The sequence below is a fragment of the Camelus dromedarius genome, chromosome 4 (genome assembly GCF_036321535.1).
Source record: "Camelus dromedarius isolate mCamDro1 chromosome 4, mCamDro1.pat, whole genome shotgun sequence".
In the NCBI taxonomy this organism is placed as follows: Eukaryota; Metazoa; Chordata; class Mammalia; order Artiodactyla; family Camelidae; genus Camelus; species Camelus dromedarius.
The window spans coordinates 74,921,481-74,945,733 of NC_087439.1; the positions used below are offsets into that span (position 1 = coordinate 74,921,481).

General features: G+C 37.4%; 1 protein-coding gene across 9 annotated transcripts in view; it reads right to left on the reverse strand.

Annotated features, from left to right (window-relative positions):
• The window catches only part of CCDC150 (coiled-coil domain containing 150), a 64,788-nt gene extending 51,982 nt beyond the window's left edge, over window positions 1–12,806 (reverse strand). The window contains exons 1-6 of one of the 9 annotated variants that reach the window (XM_064485129.1): window positions 12,628–12,806; window positions 7,604–7,706; window positions 6,518–6,681; window positions 5,182–5,402; window positions 4,882–5,060; window positions 3,169–3,237 (exon numbers count right to left, since the gene is read on the reverse strand). In XM_064485129.1, coding sequence (XP_064341199.1) covers window positions 3,169–3,237; window positions 4,882–5,060; window positions 5,182–5,402; window positions 6,518–6,681; window positions 7,604–7,618 — 648 coding nt within the window. In that variant the 5' untranslated portion in view covers window positions 7,619–7,706; window positions 12,628–12,806. Of the gene's footprint in view, window positions 1–1,591; window positions 1,611–3,168; window positions 3,238–4,881; window positions 5,061–5,181; window positions 5,403–6,517; window positions 6,682–7,603; window positions 8,968–11,544 lie in introns of those variants that run through there. The other 8 variants (XM_010979737.3, XM_031452080.2, XM_031452087.2 and 5 more) reach the window with 8 other exon arrangements.
• Window positions 12,807–24,253: the final 11,447 nt, after the last annotated feature.

The following is a 24,253-nucleotide window of genomic DNA, read 5'->3' on the forward strand; positions in this document are numbered from 1 at the left end:
AAGATTTTAATTTTTGTATGGTCAAACCTACTGAGCCTTTTATAATTCTGTTCCTTCTTTTCAAGCTTAGAAAATCCTTCCTTATCCAATGATCAGTCAAATAATCTTTTTTTAAGAATGAACCATAGTTTTTGGTTTTGGCTGTATTTCTCAGGTTTTATTTTAATATCAGATTACAATCATTTTAAATTTAAAGTAACATCATACACTTTTCTAAGCTCTGGATCAAACTATATAGTATAATTTGCTCAATATATAATTTAAGTGCTTTATAAAGGGAATCTTTATTTGATAATTATACTGCTGAGATATTCATTCTTAAGGCATTATTAAGGGCAATCAATCTATTTCATGTTCATCAGAATCATACTTTTTAATATTATATATATACATACACATGATGTGTACATATATACATACATATTCTTCATCTCTTAGAAAGCTAAATACTGCATTTACTCTACTTTTGCATAGCCTTCTGTTTTGGGCTGAATTGTATCCCCCCAAAATTCATACATTGAAGCCCCAACTCCCAGTATCTCAAAATGTGACTGTATTTGGAGATAGGGCTTTTAAAGAGCTATTTAAGTTATGAGGCCACTGGGGTGGGCTCTAACCCAACGTGACTGGAGTCCTTAAAAGAAGAGGAGATTTGTACACAAAGAGACACCAGAGATGTGTGCAGAGAAAAGACCATGTGAGGACACAGCAAAAAGGCAGCTACCCTCAAATCCAAGGAGAAAAAACTCAGGAAGAAAACAAACCTGCCGATACCTTGATCTTGGATTTTTTACCTCCTAATGGTGAGACACAAATTTCCTTTGTTTAAGCTACCAAGTCTGTGGTACTTTGTATGGCAGCCCCAGCTGACTAATATGCCATCCCTGCTCCACATACTCTCAAAACGTCCCTGTTTGACTATGACAGGTCCTTCTTCAGGTCCTTGCTGAGTTCAACAAAATTCAAGATTTCACCACAGCACCAAGAAACGAGGCTTTCCCAATAAAAAAATAATGACAAGTGGCAATCCATTGGAGAGAGAACAATCTTTTCAACAAATGGTGCTGGAACAAATGGACATACACATACACATACTCACATGAAAAAATCTAGATACAAACCTCACACCTTTTACACAAACAAAAAATTCAAAACCTAAATGTAAAATGCTAAAGTATAAAACTTCTAAAAGATAACACAGCAGAAAAATCTAGGTGACCTAGGGTTTGGCAATGATATTTTAGATATAAAACCAAAAGTACAATCCATGCAAAAAACAAATAAGTTGAACTTCATTAAAATTAAAAGCTTCTGCTCTGCAAAAGACAATGTTAAGAGAATGAAAAGAAAACCTACATATTGGGAGAAAACATTTGTAAAACACATATCGGATAAAGGACTGGTATTCAAAGTATAATAAAAAGAAACTAAAACTCATCAATAAGAAAAAAATCCAGTTACAAAACGGGCAAATGATCTAAGATACCTCATCAAATAAGATATACAGATGGCAAATAAGCATACGAAACGACGCTCAATATTACATGTCATTACAGAACTGCAAATTAAAACAAAATGCCACTATACATACACCTATTAGAATGGCAAAGATTCAATACACTGCCAACACCGAATGCTGGTGAGGGTGTGGAACAACAGGAACTCTCATTCATTCATTGCTGGTGGGAATGCAACGTGGTACAGCCACTGTAAGACAGGTTAGCAGTTTCTTAGAAAGCTAAACATAAGCTTACCATATGACCCATTAATCATGCTCCTAGGTATTTATCCAAATGAGCTGAAAATTTACGTCCATACAAAACCCTGCATATAAATGTTTATGACAACTTTATTCATAATTGCCAAAACTTGGAAGCAAACATGACCTATGGGAGGTACATGGATAAACCATGGTATAGTTTATCAATACATATAACGGATTATTGTTAGTGATAAAAAGAAATGAGCTCTCAAATCATGAAAAGATGTGGAGGATTTAAATGCATATGTTAAGTGAAAGAAGGCAGTCCAAAAAGGCTACATACTGTGTGATTCCAACTATAACAAAACTATAGATACAGTGAAAAGACCAGGGTTGTCAGGGGGTCAGGAGAAGGGAGGGTATGAGTATACAGAATACAGGGCATTTTTAGGGCAGTGGAACCATTCTGTACAACATTGTAATGATCAAAAAGTGAAACTTAATGTAAACTGTGGATTTAGTGAGAATATATCAATACTGGCTCATCAAATGTAACAAATGTACCAGAATAATACAAGATTTTACTAACAGAGGGAACTCTAGTGGTGGAAAGAAAGGGAATATGGGAACTCTGCTTCTGTGCAATTTTTCTAAAAACTTAAAATAGCTCTAAAAAGAGTCTATTAAAATATCCCAAATACTTTTTAAAAAGTGCTAAACTTAATATATTCCAACTGACAATGAACAATCATGCTTTTATCAGTAATTACTGGCGAATAAAATACTCTACATAAGAGAATATTCCAGATAGTTACCACCTTAAAAACACAAATTTAAAATTTTTGAAATAGTTTTGCATGAGAATTTTCCTAAAAAGTATATCTATTTCTGTTTTGTATAATAGATTATTTTAGATATAATTGGATTCTGTCAAGGAATATTGAAGTTTTCGGGCCATTGTCAGGTATTCTGATTTAGTGATTCTTCCGACTCTTTCACTGTTTTCAGCTCAAATTTTTAGCCCAACAAATTTTGGCAGCCACCTACTTCATAATTCCCAATCTGTTATCTACTTAAATTTAGGCTGAAACAAAAGTTTCAAGGTAAAATTAGATAAGCAGATTTGTTAAAAGCTTTTTATTCTAAACAACTTTAGTGTAAAAGGTCTTTGTATGAAGGTGTCCACTTGACCCTGGTATGTGGGCAACCGCATGAGTTTTGTGGTAACTACTTCCCCCCTGGCTCAGAGGGCATTTCTTTTTTATTTCTGGTTACATGGCAGTACTGAGGTGAAAGGAAGTCTTAATGTCACATAAGGGCAGGTGTAACTTCGTGTGACATATGTTAAAAATCTTCCTAATGAACAGTCACATCTTTTCTTCTATGGTTTCTTTTCATTCTGTCTACCTTCTTGACTTCGCCTCTGCAACTGTAATCCTCCCCTCCAGCATCCTTTTTAACCTTACCTCCTGAATTTTAAGGTTCATTTTACGTTTTGTGGTCTTCAGTTCCTCTTCAATAATGGCTGAATTCTTCTAAAAATAGGAGAAAAGGTTCTAAATAATCTGAAATGATAAGAAGAAGCTGTCTATAGGTATATCAGTTCAAATCTAGACTTTTTTGGGGCAACCTATAAAGGCTACTCTGACTATGGTTATAAACAATTCTGACCGAGTCTGGAGTAATTATTACAATGAGCTATTTAAAGTTATTTTATTACTTTGATTCATGACTTCTATCATTTCCCCTTTTAGATCATTAAAAAAAGATTAATCACAAGTACCTCCTATGTAAAATTCAATAATCAGAGGAAAACCTGGTAATTGCTAGACATTTTTCTTACAGGGTATATTCCTATTTTTTTAAACTATACTATTTCTTCTACCCTCAAATATTACCTGTGCTTAGGAGTTGAGGATGAAAAAACACAGCTTTCACTATTTATTCTTTTATATTATCATTAATGTGGCACCACAACTTCGGATGTAAAACCTCAGCTGTCTTTACCTTCTTCCCTCCCTTCAGCCCCTGTTCAGGACCATATTCTAGTGTATCTCTTCACAGAAGAGCCCTCATTCCTTTCAAAATGCCACAACCACAGCTAAGACCTAATAAGGTTTATGCCTCAAATAATGTGATGGACTTCTAACTGGTTTTCCTCTCTCCAGTCTCTTCTGTAATTGATACTCTATACTACTACTGGATTATTTTTTCCTGTTTTCATTATGTCACTTCCTTATCAAAAATCTTAATCACTCCTTGTAGGATCAGGCCCAGCTACTGACTATTCTTGATTCTGAGATCCTCTGTGATATTATCCTGAGTTAGTTTACAACTTATTTCACACAATCAAAGCCTTATTCCTGTGAGGCTAGTTTATGCCTTTCCCCTGAACTGCACCTAGTGGAAAGATCTAGGTTAAAATCTGAGTTACTGGAAGAAGACAGGGAAGTGTTATCTTGGAGAAGTGACTTCTCTCTGGGCCCCAGTACTCTTATCATTAAAATAGGGACCATAATATTCGTACATCTTGAGGTTTTGCAGCAATTAAACAAAATAACATATTTTAAACAAAATAACATCTATTATAGTGCCTGGCCTGGAGAGAAAACAGATTCATTAGTTTCTTTCCTTAGTCTTTATTTTTTGCTGCCTGTGTGTGTGTTCTCTGAAAAGTTCTCATCTCTCTCCTTTGGCTTTTAAAGGTTCTGCTCAAGTCCTGTCTCTTTCTTGAAGCCTAGCCAATCTATTCTAGACAGGACACATGTACCTTCTCTCAACAGGACACACTTAACTTCTCAAACCCCCCTGAACACAAAACACCTAGTTGGCAATATTCACTTATTGTCCTATACCATCCTTTAACACTTCTTACAACCTTATTTTTTTTCTTTAGTTTTTCCTGCTATGCCTTGTTTTCCCAGCTAGTATATGAGCTCCTGAAGAGCACAGACCCCTTCATATCCCTGGACCCTCACTCACATGTAAAGGGTAAGGAATCTATAAATACCCAATTACTGATAGCACACAATGTTATAGGTTATGGAAATAGATAAATTTCAAATGTCAAAAATCCTCAAATCAACATCACCTATTTTGAAAAGTCAGTTTTATGGGCCTGTTGCCTCCTCCAGCCAACACAAAACAGTGAATTTGTATTTAGAACCCTGGACTCCAACCTTGGTCTCTGAGGCAAGCTCCAGAGTGGCAGTCAACCTTTGCACCTCATCTTGGGCCCTGTCTTCTTCCTCTTTCACATCTCGCAGTTGCTGGCGCAAGTTCATCACTTCCAGCTGCAGTAGCTTCAGGTCCTTGGAGTGCTCCTCCTGTATTGAATTCAGTCGATCCTTCAGAAAAGCTACCAGACAGCACAGGAGGGTCATCAAGCGGTTGAGAGGAGGTCAGGAAAGGAAAAGAATCATAAGCTCATCAAGCACCCACACAGGACCAAATTTCTGATGATTCTCTCCTCTCCATACCTGTTTTCTGTGGATTCAAATCCTTTTCAGTCTGCAGACGAAAGATGTTCATCTTCAAGGACTGGATGAGGCTTTCTAGACGGCACATTCGATTTACCAGAAACTCACAGTTCTTCCATAAAATATCTGTTTTTCCTGAACAAATTATTTCATTCTGGATAGGACTAATGATGTTCTGGCTCATAGGCTCTTCCACATATTTTGGAGTTTCCAATTGGCCTCTGGACAAAGATCCCGATATAATAATATTACAGGGTAATCCCAATAATCAAGTCAATGTAACATTTCTACTGAGAATAAAAATTAATTCTTTAGTTAGTAAGTATGTTACCACCTCCAAATTTAAATATAGAGAGCACTATTAGGTAAAGAGAATGAGACCAACATGGGGTGAGTAAAGATCACTGACTTTTTAATGGTTATTTTAATCTAAATTTTTTGTAAACTTATTTTGTATGTAAAAACAAGTGGTATATACATGTTAAATGCTAATTCTGTAATAGTGAACTGAGAATTAAACTTAGCATGAAGACAATATATTCACATGCTTTTTAGAAAATTTTTAAACAAGGTCACAATAAACATTCCTATTTTGTTCTAACATAAACAATGTCACAAACTTAATCTTTAAACTGAAGAGTTATTCTATGGGTGCTATAATACTAACTATACTAATTTTAGATCTTCATAAGGGACATTCAGGAAACATATATGTAATTTTAAAGAAAATCACACCAGTAAACTCAATGTTGGCTGCTTAACCACCGAAATTCCTCAGGCCATTGATAATCTAACTTTTAATTGCAAAACCTTCTTCAGCAACACAAATAAAAAAACACAGTTCTTTTTTTGAGTACCACATTCTAAGTTATGAATTTTTTTAAGACTTAACACCTCTCTTTTAATTTACAATAAATCTGGAGAAAGAAAATACAGACATTATTATTGGCATGAATCAAGCTTAGATGTTCACCTTAACTAATATCAAAGTCTGGTTTTGATTTTAAAAAAAGGACCAAATTTTTTCTAATTATGTAAAAAGTTACATTTTGTTTTTAATCAAGTATTAAGGATGAGTGGGATATCAAAGTTTGTGCATCTAATTAACACACTTTAAGTATCTGCTTAGAAGAACAGTGGTAGTAGCTATAATACAGAAGGACAACTCTTTAACTTGCATGTATTTTCTAATTAATATTCTAATGGAAACATATCTCAATTCTTTTCTAAATATCTATTTCATCTGCCAGACCATCCACATTGTGACTCCTTATTGGTAACCAATGAAGCAAAATTCTTCAACTTACAAAGATGTTATTCATTTTTCATTTGTTACCTTTTTTCACCAAAGTCCAACATTATTAGGTCATCCCTCAGAGAACTGGTCTGTTCCTCAACTATTCTCATCCTTTGCTGAAGTACCGTGAATGTTTCAGAAGCTGTAGCATTGATGTGGGTTGGAGAGAGGACTGGTCTGGACATTGTAGTTTCCATTTGCACCTGAGATTAAAGTCACAATATTAGTGTAGTAGGTTCTATTACTGTTCAAAATAGTCACTGCTCCTTCATGTGGAGGATTATGCACCCCTGTCCTGTTGAGCTTGGAAATGGCCATGTATTCTGCTCTGGTCAATTAAATGCAGGTAGAAGCCTTAAGAGCCAACTTGTCATTCATCATCTTTCTTTTCCCTTGTCCATGAGATGAGCAACATCCCAGATAGGGCCTGCTCCATGTGCCAAGATCCCAGAGTAAAGATGACATGAGCAGAGTCATGACACATCCATGACATACAATGTGAGCGAGCAAGAAACTTATGTTGTTACAAGCCACAGATTGTTTGGTTGTTTGTTATTGCATCACAATGCAGCCTATCCTGTCTGCTACTATTAGACATACCCTTGCACCTATGACTTGGCTGAGGGAGTTATTACCTCTTTCATTAGCAGCCATTTTCATTTTAACATATTCCCATCCAACATTTCTGGGCGGAGGGGGCTCTATAGTACTTGGATCTCTGAGCAGCTGTCATAAAATAATTTACCAACTACCTTGAAGCAGTTACTTTTAAAAATAATTTCCAGACTTAACTTCATAGCAAAGACTCTTCTACAGCTACTGACATCAAATTCCCTGACTCTTCCCCCAAGACTACATGAGAATAAATGAGAATAGGGAGACTACTCGTTTAGGTATTAGTGACTGAAGTAGAATTAGCTTATAGGTAGTCCCAGCATTTAAATGAATCATGTGCCTAAAGTTCAACGACAAGATCGTTGGTGGAAACTTTAAGGACATTTTCCTGCAATTCTATCTTGTGGACATTTCTACACTAATCCAACTGTAAACTTTAACCATCACTAGCAATAGTTTACCTATGGTAATGTGCTTACAAAGGCCCCACTTGGGATATTAGTAACAAACCTTTCTCCCCCACATGCTGTGTAATCAGGTATCTCTCCTTCCCCTTCCCTCCCAGGCAATGGGAGTAGGGAATCCCTCATGTTCAAGTCACTGAAGGTGGTCCCTAGAGCCCCAGGGAAGGGATTAAAGAAGTCTAAACTGGTGGCAGGATTTAAGGGGGCAAGAAGCATGACTGGGGGTTGTGGAGAGGCTGAGCTTCTTGCCAATATAACATTGCTACAGCCACTGAGGACATTTCTTCATTCTGAAATAGCTCTTCAATCACCTTCTGTCTTTCCCCCACAGTCCCAAAGAATGGCCCTTCTATTTCTCTCTTTACATTAAAAAAAATTTTTTGAGGAATAGTTGACAAATATAATTGTATATGTTTAAAGTGCACAACATGATGATTTGATATACATGTACCTTGTAGAATGGTTACCAAGATCAAAATAATTAACACATTTACATAATTAACAACCTCACATAGTTAACATAGTTAACTTTTTTGCGTGTGGTAAGAATGCTTAAAGATCTACTCTTAGCAGTTTTCAAGTATACAATAACATATTATTAACTACAGTCACTATGTTATACATTAGATCCTCAGAAATGTCTTATTTGAAAAGGCAACCTACAGAATGGGAGAAAATATTTGCAAACCATATAACTGATAAAGGGTTAATATCCAAAATATATAAAGAACTCATACAAGTCAGAAGCAATAAAAGAAACAATCCAATTAAAAAATGGGCAGAAGGTCTGAACAGACATTTTTCTAAACAAGATATACAGATGTCCAACAGGTACATGAAAAGGGCTTAACATCACTAATCATCAGGGAAATGCAAATCGAAGTCACAGATATCAGCTCACATCTGTTAGAATAGCTATTATCAAAAAGACCACAAATAACAAATGTCGGCAAGGATGTTGAGAAAAGGTATCACTTACATACTGTTGGTGGGAATATAAAATGCTACAGTCAAGACAGACAACAGTACAGAAGTTCCTCAAAAAGTTAAAAATTGAATTACCATGTGATCCAGCAATCCCACTCCTGGGAATATATCCAAAGAAACTGAAATCAATATCTTGAGGAGATATCTGCATACCCATGTTCACTGCACCATTAGTCACAATAGCCAAGATATGGAGACAACCTAAATGTCCTTCAGTGGATGAATGGATAAAGTTGTGATTTACATATAAATGGAATGTTAATCAGCCACACAAAAGGAAATCCTGCCAATGGCAGGATGAATCTGGAGGGCTTTATGCTAAGTGAAATGAGCTGGACAGAGAAAGAAAAATTGTGTAATGTACTACTTATGTAAGGAATCTAAAAACCAACCAAACAAAAATCTGATTTCATAGAAACAGAATAAAAGAATGGTGGTTGCCAGGGCCTGGGTGGAGGGGCAAATAGAATGATGGTACAAATGATTGTACAAAGGGTACAAATTTTTTTTTTATTCTTATTTTAATGCTTCTGGCCAAGATTTTTCTCCTTTATGCACCTCTATAAAATAGAATGCATTTCTGACACACTCAATCTTTTCGAATTCTTTAACAGATTGTGTTAGCAATCAGCTTAAGGACATGGGATAAAGAAGTTATCTTCTATTAATTCCTTTTCATGTTTTCAATTCATTGTTGAAGGGAAAGACAAAGGCACACGCAGATGTTAATAGAACCTTTGGATGCACAAAGATTTGAAATAAGGTTCATCTACATTTCTGAAAAAAGCCAGGTTTGGAGATTCTTGCTCAAGTTACTACATGGGCCAGGACAGTGTTCCTCAGGTTAGAGGAAGAAGAGCCTCTAAGGCAGATCCTAAGGCTGGTTCTGCTGCCATGAAACCAGGGCTCAGGTGGGGGAAACACCAATTGGGGGGGGGCAGAAAATGGAGGGGTAACAATGGAGAGACACCACATGGGTTTACCCTCTATTCCATTTTCTGTCATCTGCTGTCAGGCAAATGTCAACACAGAAATAAACCAGGCCTGGGATCGGGACAAAAAGTGCGGAAACGGTGTTCAGTGGGGTTTGCGACAGACAGTTGGCTCCTTTGTCCTCTCTCCAAGAGAAGCTTAAAGTTCACATCTTCACCCTCCCTTATAGCTGGCACGTCCCCGTGAAAATGAGACTTTAGGCAGAAGTTTGTAAGAAGCTTCTGGGAAGACTTTTTTTTTTGTCTGATAAAAAGAACAGAAATGATAGCACCTCTCCTTTCCTTCCCTGTATGATGCCCACAGCTCTAAGGGCTCTCTTTAAGTCAGCCATGCAGTGCCTCACTTTTAAATATAAACAAAGAACCAGGGATCACCAGCATCTGAGAAACAAGGAAAAAGGCCAAAGAAGCTTAGATTAACCTTTTTTTTTTCCCCAAAACTAGTTACCTCCAAACTTTGCTTATGTGAGAAATAATAAACTTTTGTTTAGTCACTCTTTCCTGTTGCAACAAAAGCATTCTTGGGATACACTATAGTCCCAAGCAACTGTTGGGAGAGAAACCAAAAGGAGGTGGAGGAAATGACAGGCAGTACCAGAGGGGAGAGGGGAGGGCAATTTTTGTGACAACCTATTAGGCCCAGGGAGCTGGTTATGATTTAAAGGATTGTCTCTATTGATCTATGTCAGAAGTCTGACACATAATACTAACACATATATCAAAGTCCATTTGGGGGAAAAAATACAGAAAATGGAGTATAAGTTTCCCATATATTTTTAATAGGTTGCAGATTCCCACCTAAAATGTTTTCATGTAATTGTTGAAATGTCATAGTTTTGTCGATATTTCCCTAAGGTACCTATAATATGCATAAAATGCTTACATTACTTTACAGGGTGTGTATGTGCATTCAGCCATAAAAACAAGATGAAAAACGATTCAAGTCAAATTGCTTCATTTATTTAAAAAAGAAAGCCTATATATGTGTGGGTAAGAATTTGGTTTGCATCACCACTCATGCCCACCTGAACCTGATCTATAATGGTGCTTCTCAGGCTTCTGGAGAGAAAAATACACTCAGACAAAAAGGAAGAACAATCTTGGCCCCCAGCCTCTGAGGGGGAGGAGGTTTATACAAAATTCACCCTAACGAAGGAGAGATGGAGGTGCCTGGGACACCGATTGATGGTGGGCAGGGGACAGACCTTTTGAGTGAAATACATGGTGTTGTCCTTGAAATACCCTCTTAGTCAATCACTGAGGTTCAGGTCATCAAGTCAATTCAAAAACTAAACAAGCCAATCTACCCTTTGAGGATTTACTAAAAACAGGTCTCAGGGTTAGCTGAAAACTCTTCTTCCCCAACCCCTCTGCACATGAGGAAAAAACAAACAATGTTAAGGTCAGGAGAGTCCTCAGAAACAAAGAAGGAAGCAAGGGTGGCCCAGCAGCAAGAGCAGGGCAGCCTCACTATCCACCAGGAAGTCTGAGTACCTGGGAGCCTGCTAAAGGAAGAGTAAAGTAATGACTTGGAACGCAGTGAATCTACTGAGTTGGGGTTTAGAGTCAGGAGAGATTCTCATTTTCACTGCAGTTTACTCATACCCCTGCTGGTGAGAAGTGCAATGGAGAAAAAGTAGGAAAGAGAATGGGATGGAAGCTGTGGTGTAGGCTTCCATTTTAAACAGTGGGCAAAGAAAGCCTCACTATGATATTTAAGCAAAGACCCGTGAAGGAGGTGCAGGAGTGAGACATGCAGATATATGGGAGACAGAGAGGTCCAGAAAGAGTGACAGAGTGTGCAAAGGCCCTAAGTCAGAATGCCTGATGGATCCACAAGCAGAAAGGAGGTCAGTTTGACTAGCGGGGACAAAGTGAAGGAGAGAACAGTGGGAGATGAAGTCAGAGGGTAATAACAGGACCAGGCTACATGGAGCCTTAAAGGCCATTTCCCTCTCAGTAAGCCAATGGAGGGTTTAGAGCCAAGGAGTGCTGTGATCTAACTTACCTTTTAACTGAATCACTCTGGTTAGATAGGAGCTGGGCCAAGATGGTGGAAGGACAACCACAGAAGCTGGAAGACCTGTTGGAAAGCTACTACAAGAATCCAGGTGAGATGCCGCCAGCTAGGATCAGGGTGACAGCAACGGAACAGCAAGAAGTGGTCAGAACCCAGACATATTCTAAAGATAGGTTTGTTTGTCTGATAGATTAGATGAGAAAGGAAGCATCGGAAGGATGGTGTTGCCATTAATTGAGACAATGGAAGCCTGTTAGGAAGAACTAGTTTCAGGTGGGAAGATTTAAGAGTCGTTTTGGAAATGTTAAATTTAAATCAGGAAAGATGCCAATACATGATTGAACTTGTAGATCTGGAAGTAGGGGGAAAAGGTGGACTGGAGACATAAGTTCTGAAGCTGTCAAAATATATACGGCTTTTAAAGCCATGGAGACTAGTTAGTAGAGAACAGAAACGATTCAGAGACCTAGTCCTGGGCGCTCCAGGATTAACGAGTCAGGGACATGAGGAGTGTCTGTGTGTTCAAGCCAGATAACCAACCAGAGCTTCGCCTCAGTAAGGTCAGATTCTTAATCATATTCTATCTTCAAAGACTTGCACAGTATGCGGAACATTACGAGTGGCTAACAAACAGGGGAATAGTTCAACAAAAACTTAATGTTCTAGCATAATTTGAACGAATGTAAATTCCTGACAGCTGCATTCTAATAAGCAGGCCACAGAGATTAATTGGTAGCAAAACCACTAGCCAACCAAACAAAAACTATTAACGTCGAAATGGCTTTCCCAGGAAACTATAACCTCCAATCTAACATATAAATAAGGAAAAGCTGGATGGAGACTTATCTGAAGACCATCTCCGGCGGCTATCCTTCCTCCCTCCGCTGGAGGCCAATGCAAACCTCGCTCCAAAACGGTTTCACCGGCAACCAGTGCAGACACGCCCTAAATCAGGGCCCGGGATCCAGAGGGCGAGACTAAACTCCGCCAGCGAGCGGAGAAGGCGGCAGAGAGAGATGACCCCGGGCTTATCTGAGCAGCCGGCTCTCCCCCGGGGCCCGGCAGCCTCACCCCACAGTCCGCCTGTCCGCCTGTGGCTCTGTCCTGCAGCAGGCGTGCTGGTTTCCATGGAACTAAGACGGCGCTTTAAACCAACCCGCTCCCCGGCGCGGTAGCTCCCGTACGCAGGCGCAGCCGTGGCAGGGCATGCCGGGAAGCGCAGTTTTCCCGGCCCTGGAGGGCCCTCCGCCCGGGGCGGGACCCAGGCCGGAATCCAGCGGCGCGCACGGGACGCGCGGCCCCGTGACCCGGATGACGACACGGCTCCATTGTGCTCGCGAGCGGGGCATGCCGGGATAGGTAGTTTCCGCCCACTGCCCCCCGGAGGTCCTACGGCGTCCACTTTGCCGAGTTAGTCCCATCTGGGTGAACCTGCGGCGTTCGGGTAAATTGACAAACGCTCACCTGACAGCAGGCCAGAGTCCAAGATTAGAAGACATATTTAGTTTTAAAAGGACGAAAGTGTCAAGTAACTTCTGAACGATAGGAAAGTAAGATTTTGTTAAGGAGCATTAAAAAATGGTAAAAATACCAAGCTCATTCTTCTCGTTAAGGAAAAAACCCAGCCCCTCTTCATCCTCGTTCACGATGTCCAGACTGAGAGTAAAACATATGGAATCTGCTCTCCTCTTTTGTCTCTTCAGCATAATCTGTTTCTTGCCTTGTCTACAGGTAAGTGAGTAGCAAAGAAACAAGAGAGCACTGAAAATAAAACTGCAGTCGTTTCCGAGTTTTTTTTGCTGTAAAAGCGGGAATTCACACTTGCGAAGTCTCCTACAGTGAAAAGACAGCACGGCTTTTCCTTAGGTCGCTGCTCAGAACGCCTTTTACCACCACCAGGGCAATTAAAGCGTTCGTCTTGTTTCCCTGGGGGCGCAGCTGAGAATAATTTAAGCCCACAAATGATTGCAGTAGGACCTGAGATGAGTCCTCGTGTGCTCAGCAAGTGGCTGGTTGAATTGATCTGGCTATTCTCATTCTACTGATAGCCGAGCCTCATCGTGAGAGGAGAGATTGTCCATCAAGCCACAGCTGTAAGACATATTCATCAAACTGTGAGCCCATCCGGTCAAAGAGAAATCAGCATCGCATACATTATTCAGGTGAAGGGACCAAACAAGCTTTTAATATGAAAACTGGGAGAGTATTTCAGAGTGTCAATTCTAAGAGCCAGTTACTCTCTCAGTACGTACATTATCTCTTGCGATGACCTCTGATTTATCGGTGGAGATGAGGGATTTGTGTATGCACGCCACAGATAATCTACACACTTCAGTGTAATGAGAGTTTTTACCTTCTTCAATCTCCGTATTAAGCAGCAGTCAGGGAGCCAAACTGATTAATTTAGTGTTTTTAATTTATTTTCCTCTGTCCACCATCTGGCAAACTACACAAGAACTTAAGTCAAGCAATTATAAAGTTAAGAATCTGAAGTTTTCAGTAAACTAATTCATCTGCTAGAGAACCAGTTTCTGGTCACCTGAGAATTCATTGTAATAAAAGTCTGTTTTTATTCTTTTAAGTGCCTAAACATTTTTTCTGATTTCCGTCTTGATTTTCTATTAATAAATAATTTTCATACTTATTGACCACATTCAAAAAAGAAGGTCTTTACAGCTACGGAATTCCTAGGGATTCCATGAGGACCAGTCTCTCACAACAATACTATAATAGCCTTCTCTCTGGTTTTCTTATCACTTTTCCCAAAACATCCTTTATATAGCTACTAAAATGATCTTTTGAGGAAGTAAATCTGATTATGTTAGTCTCTTGCTTAAAAACATTTATTAGTTTCCCATTTGGAAACTTGTAGTTTTTCATTGAACAGGATGAAGCTCAAGCTGGTAATGGCTTAGCCTAATCCGCCGGTCTCATCTGCACCTGGTTCCCCAAGGGCACCTTGAATTCAGGTCTGCTGGCATGTTTTTGTGCTTGCAGACTCTGTGCTGTTTGCTGGGCAAGTCCTCTTTTCTTGTCAATCTGGTGAACTCAACAGAAATTTAACCTTTTCTGTAAAGCCATTCTGTTCCCTCCCAAAGTACTTGCTGTACAGCATTATAATTGTTAGTATGTGTTAACTCTTCTTGATCAGGTTATAAGCTGCTCCATGATAAGAGCTTTGTTCTTTTTATTTTGATCTTTTAAAATTTTCAACAGTAAGCACAGTGCCTGGCAGACAGTAGAGGCTTGGTAAATCCTTATTAAGTAAGTGAAATAATGAATAAATTTGGAATGCTTCTACTGACAGAGACTGTCTCACTGTCTTCACTAGAGACTCTGTTTGTAGGCCAGGAAAAGGTATCTGCTTTCTTCCAGAGCTGGCAATGATTTGACATTGCAGTTACACAAATAACAGCAGAATTACCTGTACCTGGTTCCCCTTGGAGTTGGAAATATATTCTGTGGATAAAGAAATGCAAACACACACAAAAAAGTGTTCATATGTTGTTGGTACAGTGGAGGAATGAGAATGGCAAATTCACTAACTCGTTCCTCACCTGATGTGGGCAGTCTGGACCTTTGGTCAAGTATTGACTCTGGATATAAAGATTAAAATTTGAAGGCGTCTGACTTTTTACCAAACTGGTGAATCAGCCCAGGGCTGAAAAGATGAATGTTAGTTGAATCAGTCTAGGGTAACAGTGCTTCCTATAAGGTCTCTGTCACTTAGCTTTACCAACTAAACTTTGTGGTTAAGTAGATTTTCATATTATTCTATTGACCAAACTTAAGGATAAGATCAAGGTTATGGCAGTGTTGCTCCGCTGTTTTATCTTCCCGAAAATTAGAGTATTCTTTTGGTCTTAATAGGATGACACATAATCAGCGAAAGGAAGGAACATGGATGTTCTTTAAATTAGTTTACACAGGTCAGCTGCCAGATATTTCTGAAATTTTTCTGATTGAATAATAGTACAGTGTGTGTCATCTATCAAATCTCATCTACTGCACTGGCTGTTTTATGTACAGTTGTCGCCATCTGTGGGGGAAGGATACCAAAATCCAAGGGTAAAACCTATGCTCATCCTCCTGGGTACTTTAAATCATCTCTAGATTACTTATAATACCTAATACAATGTAAATGTTACATAAATACATGAGTGAGTGAATTAATGAATAAATTTGCAATGCTTCTGCTGACAGTGGCTGTGTCTTACTCTTAGCTGCCCGGCACTCTTAGTTGTCCACCACAGCAAATTTTTGCATTTTGGAGCCTCCTGGAATTTCTTTTTCTGAAAATTTTTGACCTGAGGTTGGTTGAATCCTCAGATATCGAGCCCATAGATACGGAGGGCTGACTGTATAGCGCCTCGTAAGATCCTGGCTGTAGTTTTAACATGTAGTAGTTCTATTCCCATTTTACTGAGGAGGCAATTGAGATTTGAAGAAGTTAAGGAACTTGCCTAGGGCCATACAGCCAGTGACAGAATGGTTATCTGGACTTGGGTCTATCTGACTTCAAAGCCCATGCTTTTCAATTTGATTTCATCTCCTACCCATTTTCCACTCCATTCTGACAGCAGTGGGTCAAGACAGAAATTTCAGCCTCTAACTATGAAATGAGAAATACATGAGTTAACACCACACAGTGGAATATCATATGCTTAATAAAAGAAGAAGAGGAAATACAGGTAGTGGTATGTGGGTGTCTGTACCATTGTTACCAGTTTTCTATATTAAAAATTTTACATAATCAAAAACTGGAAAGGGAAATGAAGAATCTCTCCATGTACTTATATGGAAAGTCTCCAGGATATATATTAAGTGAAGAAAACAAGGTGTTGTGGGAATATAGAGGGGGTAAGAATTTTATATTTGTATAAACTGGGAGTACACATAAGAACCCAATAAAAGTAAAAGGGTGATTATGTAATTTTTCATCCTAACCAAGATAAATTTTACAAACTGTATTATGAGGTAATTTTAGATTCACAGAAGAGTTGCAAAAACAGCACAGAGCTCCTATATACTCTTCACCCAGCTTCCACTAATATTAATCTCTTGCATAATCATGGTACAATGATCAAAACAAACTAAAATGGGTACAACTAACTAATCAACAAACTTCACTTGAAGGTCATCAGTTTGCTCACTAATGTCTTTTTTCTGTTTCAGGATGCAGTCCAGGATCCTACATTGCACTTTCTTGTCCTGTCTCCTTCCTCAGTCTTTGTCTTCCATGACCTCGGGATTTTTGAAGACTTCTGGTCAGTCATGTTGTAAGATGTCCCTCAATTTGGATTTGTCATGATTTCTCATGACTATATCGAGGTTATACATTTTGGGAAGAATACCACGGAAGAGATACTGTGTGTTTCTTGAAGCCTCATATCCGGAGGTACATCATGTCTGTCTTATTACTGGTTAACATTCATCGATTGCTTAAAGTGATGTCTATTAGATTCCTCCACTGATCTTATTACTTTCCTCTCTGCAACTAATAACATATTTGGTGAGAGAGACTTTGAGACCATGCAAATATTCTGTTTCTCCTTAAACTTTCACCCACTACATTTAGCTGCTTTATCTTTTGCTTTACCTTTAGCTTTGTATTTTCCTCATTCACCAGTTGGGAGTTCTTTTGTAGAAAGGAGTTGCATGTTTTCTCCCATTTATTTATTTATTCAGTTATTTATATCAGTGTGAGCTTATGGGTATTTATTTTATTCTTTGGGTTGTAGTTCAATACTATTATTCTTTTATTGTTCAAATTGTTTCAGCTTTGGCCATTCAGAGACTGTTAAGGAGCTACTATGTTCCTTTTTTTTTTTTCTTTCTTTTAGCAGTTCCCTACTTCTGTCATGGCAAGATTTCCAGGCTCATCTTTTTTTTATTTTTTTGGCATTACAAAAATTTTATTATTAAAAGTATTACACAAAGTTTAGGTAAACTCTTTCGGGATACATTAAAACATTTTGAGTATAATGGCCATTTGACCATTATACTCTATCCTCTCTTCTTTCCCCTTTCTGGAATTAAGTATTCTTCACTTTCTGTTTGTCCCAGTCTTTTTCTATTCACCTCTATGCATAGACATGTGTCCAGGCTCATCTGGATTTTCTTGGAAAGCCCTAGATTCAGCCACTTCTCCAACGAGCCCTGTTTCTTTTTATTAAAGAATGGAATTTAAAATCTGAATGCTAGGGTATCACTGCTTCTGATTCCTCTCAGGAGATAGGAAATACATGTATAAATACCACCTCATGTGTATACATACGTATATCTATATTTCTGTATCTACCTACATATATTTAAATGTGTGGATATATAAATAAACAAAACATGAGTTCATACTAATATTCCCGCTCAAATCCAGCACCAGTTTGTTCTAACTTTTGCCCTTTTAACTTCTTTCTGTGACTGTGGGAAACTGGGCTCTCATTATCTATAATATATCTGCTTGTCTGTTTGGCTCTAGTACACATAAAAAGCAGTTTTAGAAATTGCTAATCCATACTGGATAGAAACACATTTAAAACTAGAGCATACTGCTTGGGCACAGGACTTTTTTGTCTTTAGACTTAGCAGCATTCAGTCCAAACACCATTTTCCAGAGTTACTTGGTTAGTCCTTTCTCCTTCACCTCCTTTGATATATTTATAATACACTTAGATTCGTGTGTCCTAGTCTGTATTCCAACTTATGTTCTTCCCACATCCTGCTTGATTTTATTTAATTTCCGTATGGTAAAATTCACTTTTTGTGATGTAGGGTTCAGTGGGTTTCAACAAATTATTAGAGTCTTCTGTCTCCCACCACAGTTGTATACAGAAGTTTCCTCACCCTCCAGATTCCATCATGTTTCCCCTTTATAATAAACCCCCTACCCCACCTCCCAGTTGCTGGCAACCATTGATATGTTTTCCCTACCCATAACTTTGCTTTTCCAAAACGTCATATTAATAGAGTCATACTCTTTTGTTTCTGACCTCTTTCATTTAGCAAATGCGCTTGATTCACCCATGTTGTGGTGTGAATCAGTAATTCATTTTTGTAGCTGACTAGCATTCTACTGCATGGATATATCACAGTTTGCTTCTTCATTCACTGGTTGAAGGACATCTCAGTCGTTTCCAGTTTGGAGGGATCACTAATAAAGCTGGTATAAATATTTGCGTAGAAGTTTTTGTGGAAAAATAAATTTTTCACTTCTCTTGGATAAATACCTGGAGTGGGATTGCTGGATTACATAGTAGGTGTATGTTTAAATTTGTAAGAAACTGCCAAATTGCTTTCCAAAGTGGCTCTGCCGTCTTGCATGTACATCAACACCATGTGGCATTCCCAGTTGCTTCTCACCCTTGTCCACACTTGACAGTGTCAGTATTTTTTTTTTCTTTAGCCATTCTAGTAAGTGTGCAGTGGTGTCTTGTGGCTTAATTCACATCACCTTAGTGGCTAATGACATTGAACATATTTTTATATGCTTATTTGACATGAATGTATCTTTTATAATAACATGCCTGTTTATACCTTTTGCCCAATAATAAAATTGGATGGTTTGTTTTCTTCCTGATGAATTTTTGGAGATACAAGTCCTTATCAAAATGTGATTTGACAACATTTTCCCCTATTCTGTGGCTTGTCTTTTCACTCTCTGAACAGTGTTTTGCAGACAAAAGTTTTTAATTTTGATAGAATCCAACTTACCAGTTTTTTCTTTTATGGGTTGTACTTTAGATGTCATACCTAAAAATTCCTTGCCTAATCCTAGGTCATGCAGATTTTTTTTAATGATTTCTTCTAGAAGTTGTATCATTTTATATTTTACCTTGAGGTCTGTAATCTAATTAGAGGGGTTTTTTTTTTAATAAGGTATGAGGTGTAGATTGTTGGATTTTTAGGGTTTTTGTTTTTTTGCTTATGGACATCCAATTATTCTAGCACTGTTGTTGGAAAGATTATCCATTCTTTTTCTATTGAATTGTTTTTGCACTTCTTTATGTGAGCCTGTTTCTGGGCTCTCCATACTGATCCAGTGATATATATGTCTCTACCAGTGCTACACTGTGTTTGGTTGGTGTAGTTTATAGTAATTCTTGAAATCAGGAAGTGTAGTCCTCCAAATTTGTTCTTCTTTTACAAATTTATTTTGGCTATTCTAGTTCCTTTGCCTTTCTGTAGAAATTTGTAGGGATTGTTGACATTTATAAAAATAATTCTGGTAAGATTGTGATTGGTAGTATGCTGAATCTATACATCAGATTGGAGAGACATTAACATTGTTGAGTCTATCAGTCCATAAGCATGATATGGCTCTTCACTTACTTAGGTGTTCTTTGATTTAATCAGTGTTTTGTAGTTTTCAACATATAGATCCTATACAAAGTTTGTTAGATTTATATCTACGTTTTCATTTTTTGGTGCGATTATAAATATTATCTTAAAAATTTTAAATCCAAGTTAGAATATAGAAATGTAATTGATTTTTATATTTCAATCTCTTACCTGTGACTTTGCTAAATTCACTTAGTATTTTTAGGAACTTTTTCTTACTATATTCTTCGGGATTTTCTATGTAAAAAGTCTTGTTACCTTCAAATAGAATTTTTTCCCCCCTTACAATCTGAAATGACTTTATTTTTCACATCTTGTTGCACTAGCTAGGACTTTCACTATGATGTGGAGGTAGGGATGGTGAAAGGAGATTATCTTTGCCTTGCTCCCATTAAGTTTGATTTTACTTGTAGGTTTTTTATAGTTGTTCTTTATCAAATTAAAGAATTTCTCTTCCATTTGTAGTTTGTTGAGAGTTTTTATTGTGACTAGATGTTGAATTTTGTCAAGTGGTGTTAAGATAATCATATTATTTCTTCTTTAATTTGGTAATCAGATTACATTGATCTTTTTCAAAATCCTAGGATGAACCTGACTTGGTTATTCTATATTATCCTTGTTATATATGCCTAGATTTGACTTGCTAATAGTTTGTTGAGGATTTTTGTGTCTATCTTAGTGAGGGAATATTGGTCTTTATTTTTATTTTATTATAATGTGTTTGGTTGTGATATTAGGATAACCCTAGCCTCATAAAATGCATGAGAAATATTTCCTCTTCTTATATTTTCTGAAAGGTTGTATATATGATATTATTTCTTCCTTAAATGTTTTTTACAATTTGCCAGTGGAACATCTGGGCCTGGAGTTTTCTTTGTTGAAAGGTTTTTAACTACAAATTCAGTTTCTTTAATTGTTACAGGACTATGGTTTTTTGGTATTGGGGTTTGTTTTTTTTGTTTGTTTGTTTTTTAGTGTATTGAAGTAGTTTTGTATCTCTTGATGATTGGTCCCTTTTTATCTAAGTTGTTGATTTAGGGGCATAGAGTTGTTTGTAAAACACAAATTATCCTTTTAATCCCTATAGGTATCTGTTGTGACAGTTCCTCTTTCATTCCTAATACTGGCAATTTTTGTCTTTTCTCTTTGAGTTTTTGGTCAGTCTGCTAGAGGTTTATCAATTTTATCGACTTTTTTCCCCCAAAGAACTAGCTTTTGGTTTCATTGATTTTCTGTATTGTTTTTCTGTTTTCAAATTTATCAATTTTTTCCCTCATGTTTATTATTTAAGCCAAAACACTTTCAAGAGTAAAAGGGGGGTGGGGGACACTGTTAATAACTACACCAAGACAAAAAGCATAAACTGGAAATGATCCAGGAAAACCGGTGTGTATGGTCACCCTACTTATAGGTTATGTGAGATGAGGAAAATGGTAGATGGAACCCACTGTAGGAATAAGACTTTACAGTGTATACCTTTTAGTATTATTTTTATTTTAAATTATTTGAATGTACAACCTATTAAAAATAAAATAAATGTGCTGCTTCAAATATCTGGCATAATTCCTGGCATATAGTAAGATCTCAATGTATACTGTTGAATAAATGAAAGAATCATTCAGTCAGTTAGCATTGGTGATTACCTGAGTTATACTGGTGAAAATGGGGTAATCATTATACATCTAACTCTGAAAGTCTACAACATATGTAACAGAACTGAATAACTAGTTTGCTCTGTATTCCTTACCTGCAGGTCTGGTGACATGAATATTATCATTTCAGACTTGGTTACATTGTTTTTATTATTTATATCTTTCTTTGCCTATTTTTTGATTTATTTGAGGCATCTTACATATGAAGAAAGCATAAACTGCAACTGGTTGTAGAACATCAGGAGAAAGAAAGGGTCCTGTAGAGGGCATCATTGAGGGTGTCCTCAGCTATGATCCTTTTCCTCAAAACCTATGCCTCGTCTCCATGGTTACTGTGGGGATTTCCATTTTCATACGTAGTTCTGTATGTAGGTACCCAGCACAGCCAGAGTCTTTTCTACATAAGTTTTGGCCAAGTGAAACTACACAATAATGGGAAAACTAATAAGAAATATGATTTATAAAGTGGTTGTTTAGAATTCAGTGAGTGATACGTTATCATAACTGTAGTCAAGACCATAGTTCAGTTGTTTCTGAAATTTAGCTGTGTTATTGTATGTTCAGTACATCCTTGAATTCCATGACTCAATAAATCATATGAATAGAATAAAATTTTTAATTATGGAATGAAAAAAGGTTCTTAAGGAATTTAATTGATGAGTTAAATGTAGGGAATGAATTCAGAGAAGTGTTCCTGAAAATAATAGGAATGTCCCTGGTTTTAGTAATCAAAGATTAGCTCAGCCCTTCGAAGCACAAGGCTCTGGGATAAGCCACGGGTCAGTATTACAACAGCAGTGTGTTTCACCTAAAATGTGGGAAATTTCAGTGTATTCAGGGTAAAAAGGGTGGAAATCAAAATGATATTTCATCCAGACATTGATCTCTAAACAACCAGTTTATAGAGCTTATCTCTCAGAATCTGTTCCATTATTGTTAAGGTTCTATGATTCCTTTCTGTATCTCTCATAATTATATTTGGACACAGATGGTACCTTGTTACAATAGTGGTAACCTCCCATAGAATGTATATATATATTTCACTAAAAGCATTCAAATTGAGATCAAGGTATCACTTAGATATCTTGCTGAAACAATGATCAGACGATAAAAGGCTAAAACTTCATAAAACATTATTTAATAAGATTATATTGCAAAGTGGAATTGTTTCTCCTGTGGCATTCAACAAATAGAAAAATCCATATTCACATTGCCTTCTTCATTGTTTCCCCTATAACAGTCAGCACAGAAGACCTACAAAGGTAGTTTTCAGTCAAACATATTGACAATAAAATCAAGCTTCTGCATTAGCTCTGAAGTGCAAGTTGTCTCTCAAAACCTTTAACAGCTTGGCCGGTTTCCATTTTCTACCCCCATACACTCTTCCTGGAAAGCATCCTGGCTTCTTAAATAACTATTCATGGAAAACATTCTCTCTAGTTACAGTGCTATGAAGATATAATTTCTTTTCCTATGTAAACTCAACAGCTTTACGTTAAAAGGACTACTATTTAATAACATAACATATTGAGTTCATATATTCCTTAGTCTACAATTATAGTATTAAAGATTTTTCTCAAACAGAAACCTGTTTCCTAGAAATATTGACCAATGTATGCCTGACTCTTTAGCTCTATGATCTTGGGAAAGTTACTAAACTCTCTGTGCTTTAGTTTCCATATTTGTAAAGTAGAGAGGGTTAAGTGAGTTAATAATACCACCAGAAGACAATTGTCCATTGGTCTCTCACATTTCTCCATGACTTGTGAGGAAAGGCACTGACTGCCCTTTGTTTTGGACTATCTTTTTAAGAAGATTTGCCCTCTGGAGCAAAGGGCAGGCTTACTTACCATCCATTATAAAAAGTTTAGATTCCCTAATTTCAGGGATCCCCTCCTGTAGCACAATCGACTGCATGTGCAGCAAGACCCCTCTGGTACTTGGGGGAAAGAGGAAGCAATGCAAACATGCTGATACTTAGCTGCTTGCTGTGTCCTGAGTAACAAAGAGTCATTTATCTCTTACCCAGGAGTCTTGTGCCTCTGTCAGCATCCATGAAACTGTGGCAGAATAACTTGTTAGCTTGAAAATGGAGTGAAATCTCAAACCCTTTACAGTCTTTGACACATCGAAAGGCTTCAAGTCTGGAATGTAGAAAATGTTCAACAAATATTAATATTTATCACCAACAGCATTACTTAGCTTCAGAAATACTAAGATTTGATTTACCAATTATACTTCTAGGAATCTGTCTTGCTGAAAGTTGTGAGATATGTGTAAAATGTTGAATATTAATTGTAAATTATTTTATTATAAAAAATTGGAATATTCCTAGATGACCACCCTGTAAGTCTGCTATCATCACCAAGCAAAACCATTCTAAACCTCAGTGTCATAAAGCCAAGCATTTATTTTCACACTTGTGATGTCTACAAGTTGGCTGAGAAAGCTCTGCTCCAAGTGTCCCTTTCTGGGGCTCACGCAAAAGGGGACAGTGACTTCCTGGGCCATGCTCTTCTTGGGGATGATAGAAGAACAAGAGGGCAAGCCCAACTGCACAAGCACATTTCAAGCCTGTTTGTGTCACATCTAATAATATCCCAATAGTCAAAGCTTAAGTACCAGCCACGCCCAAAATCAAGACATGGGAAATTACACCAAGATCACCATGAAGCCATGGTAAGGGTATTGGATATACTATAGGAGAG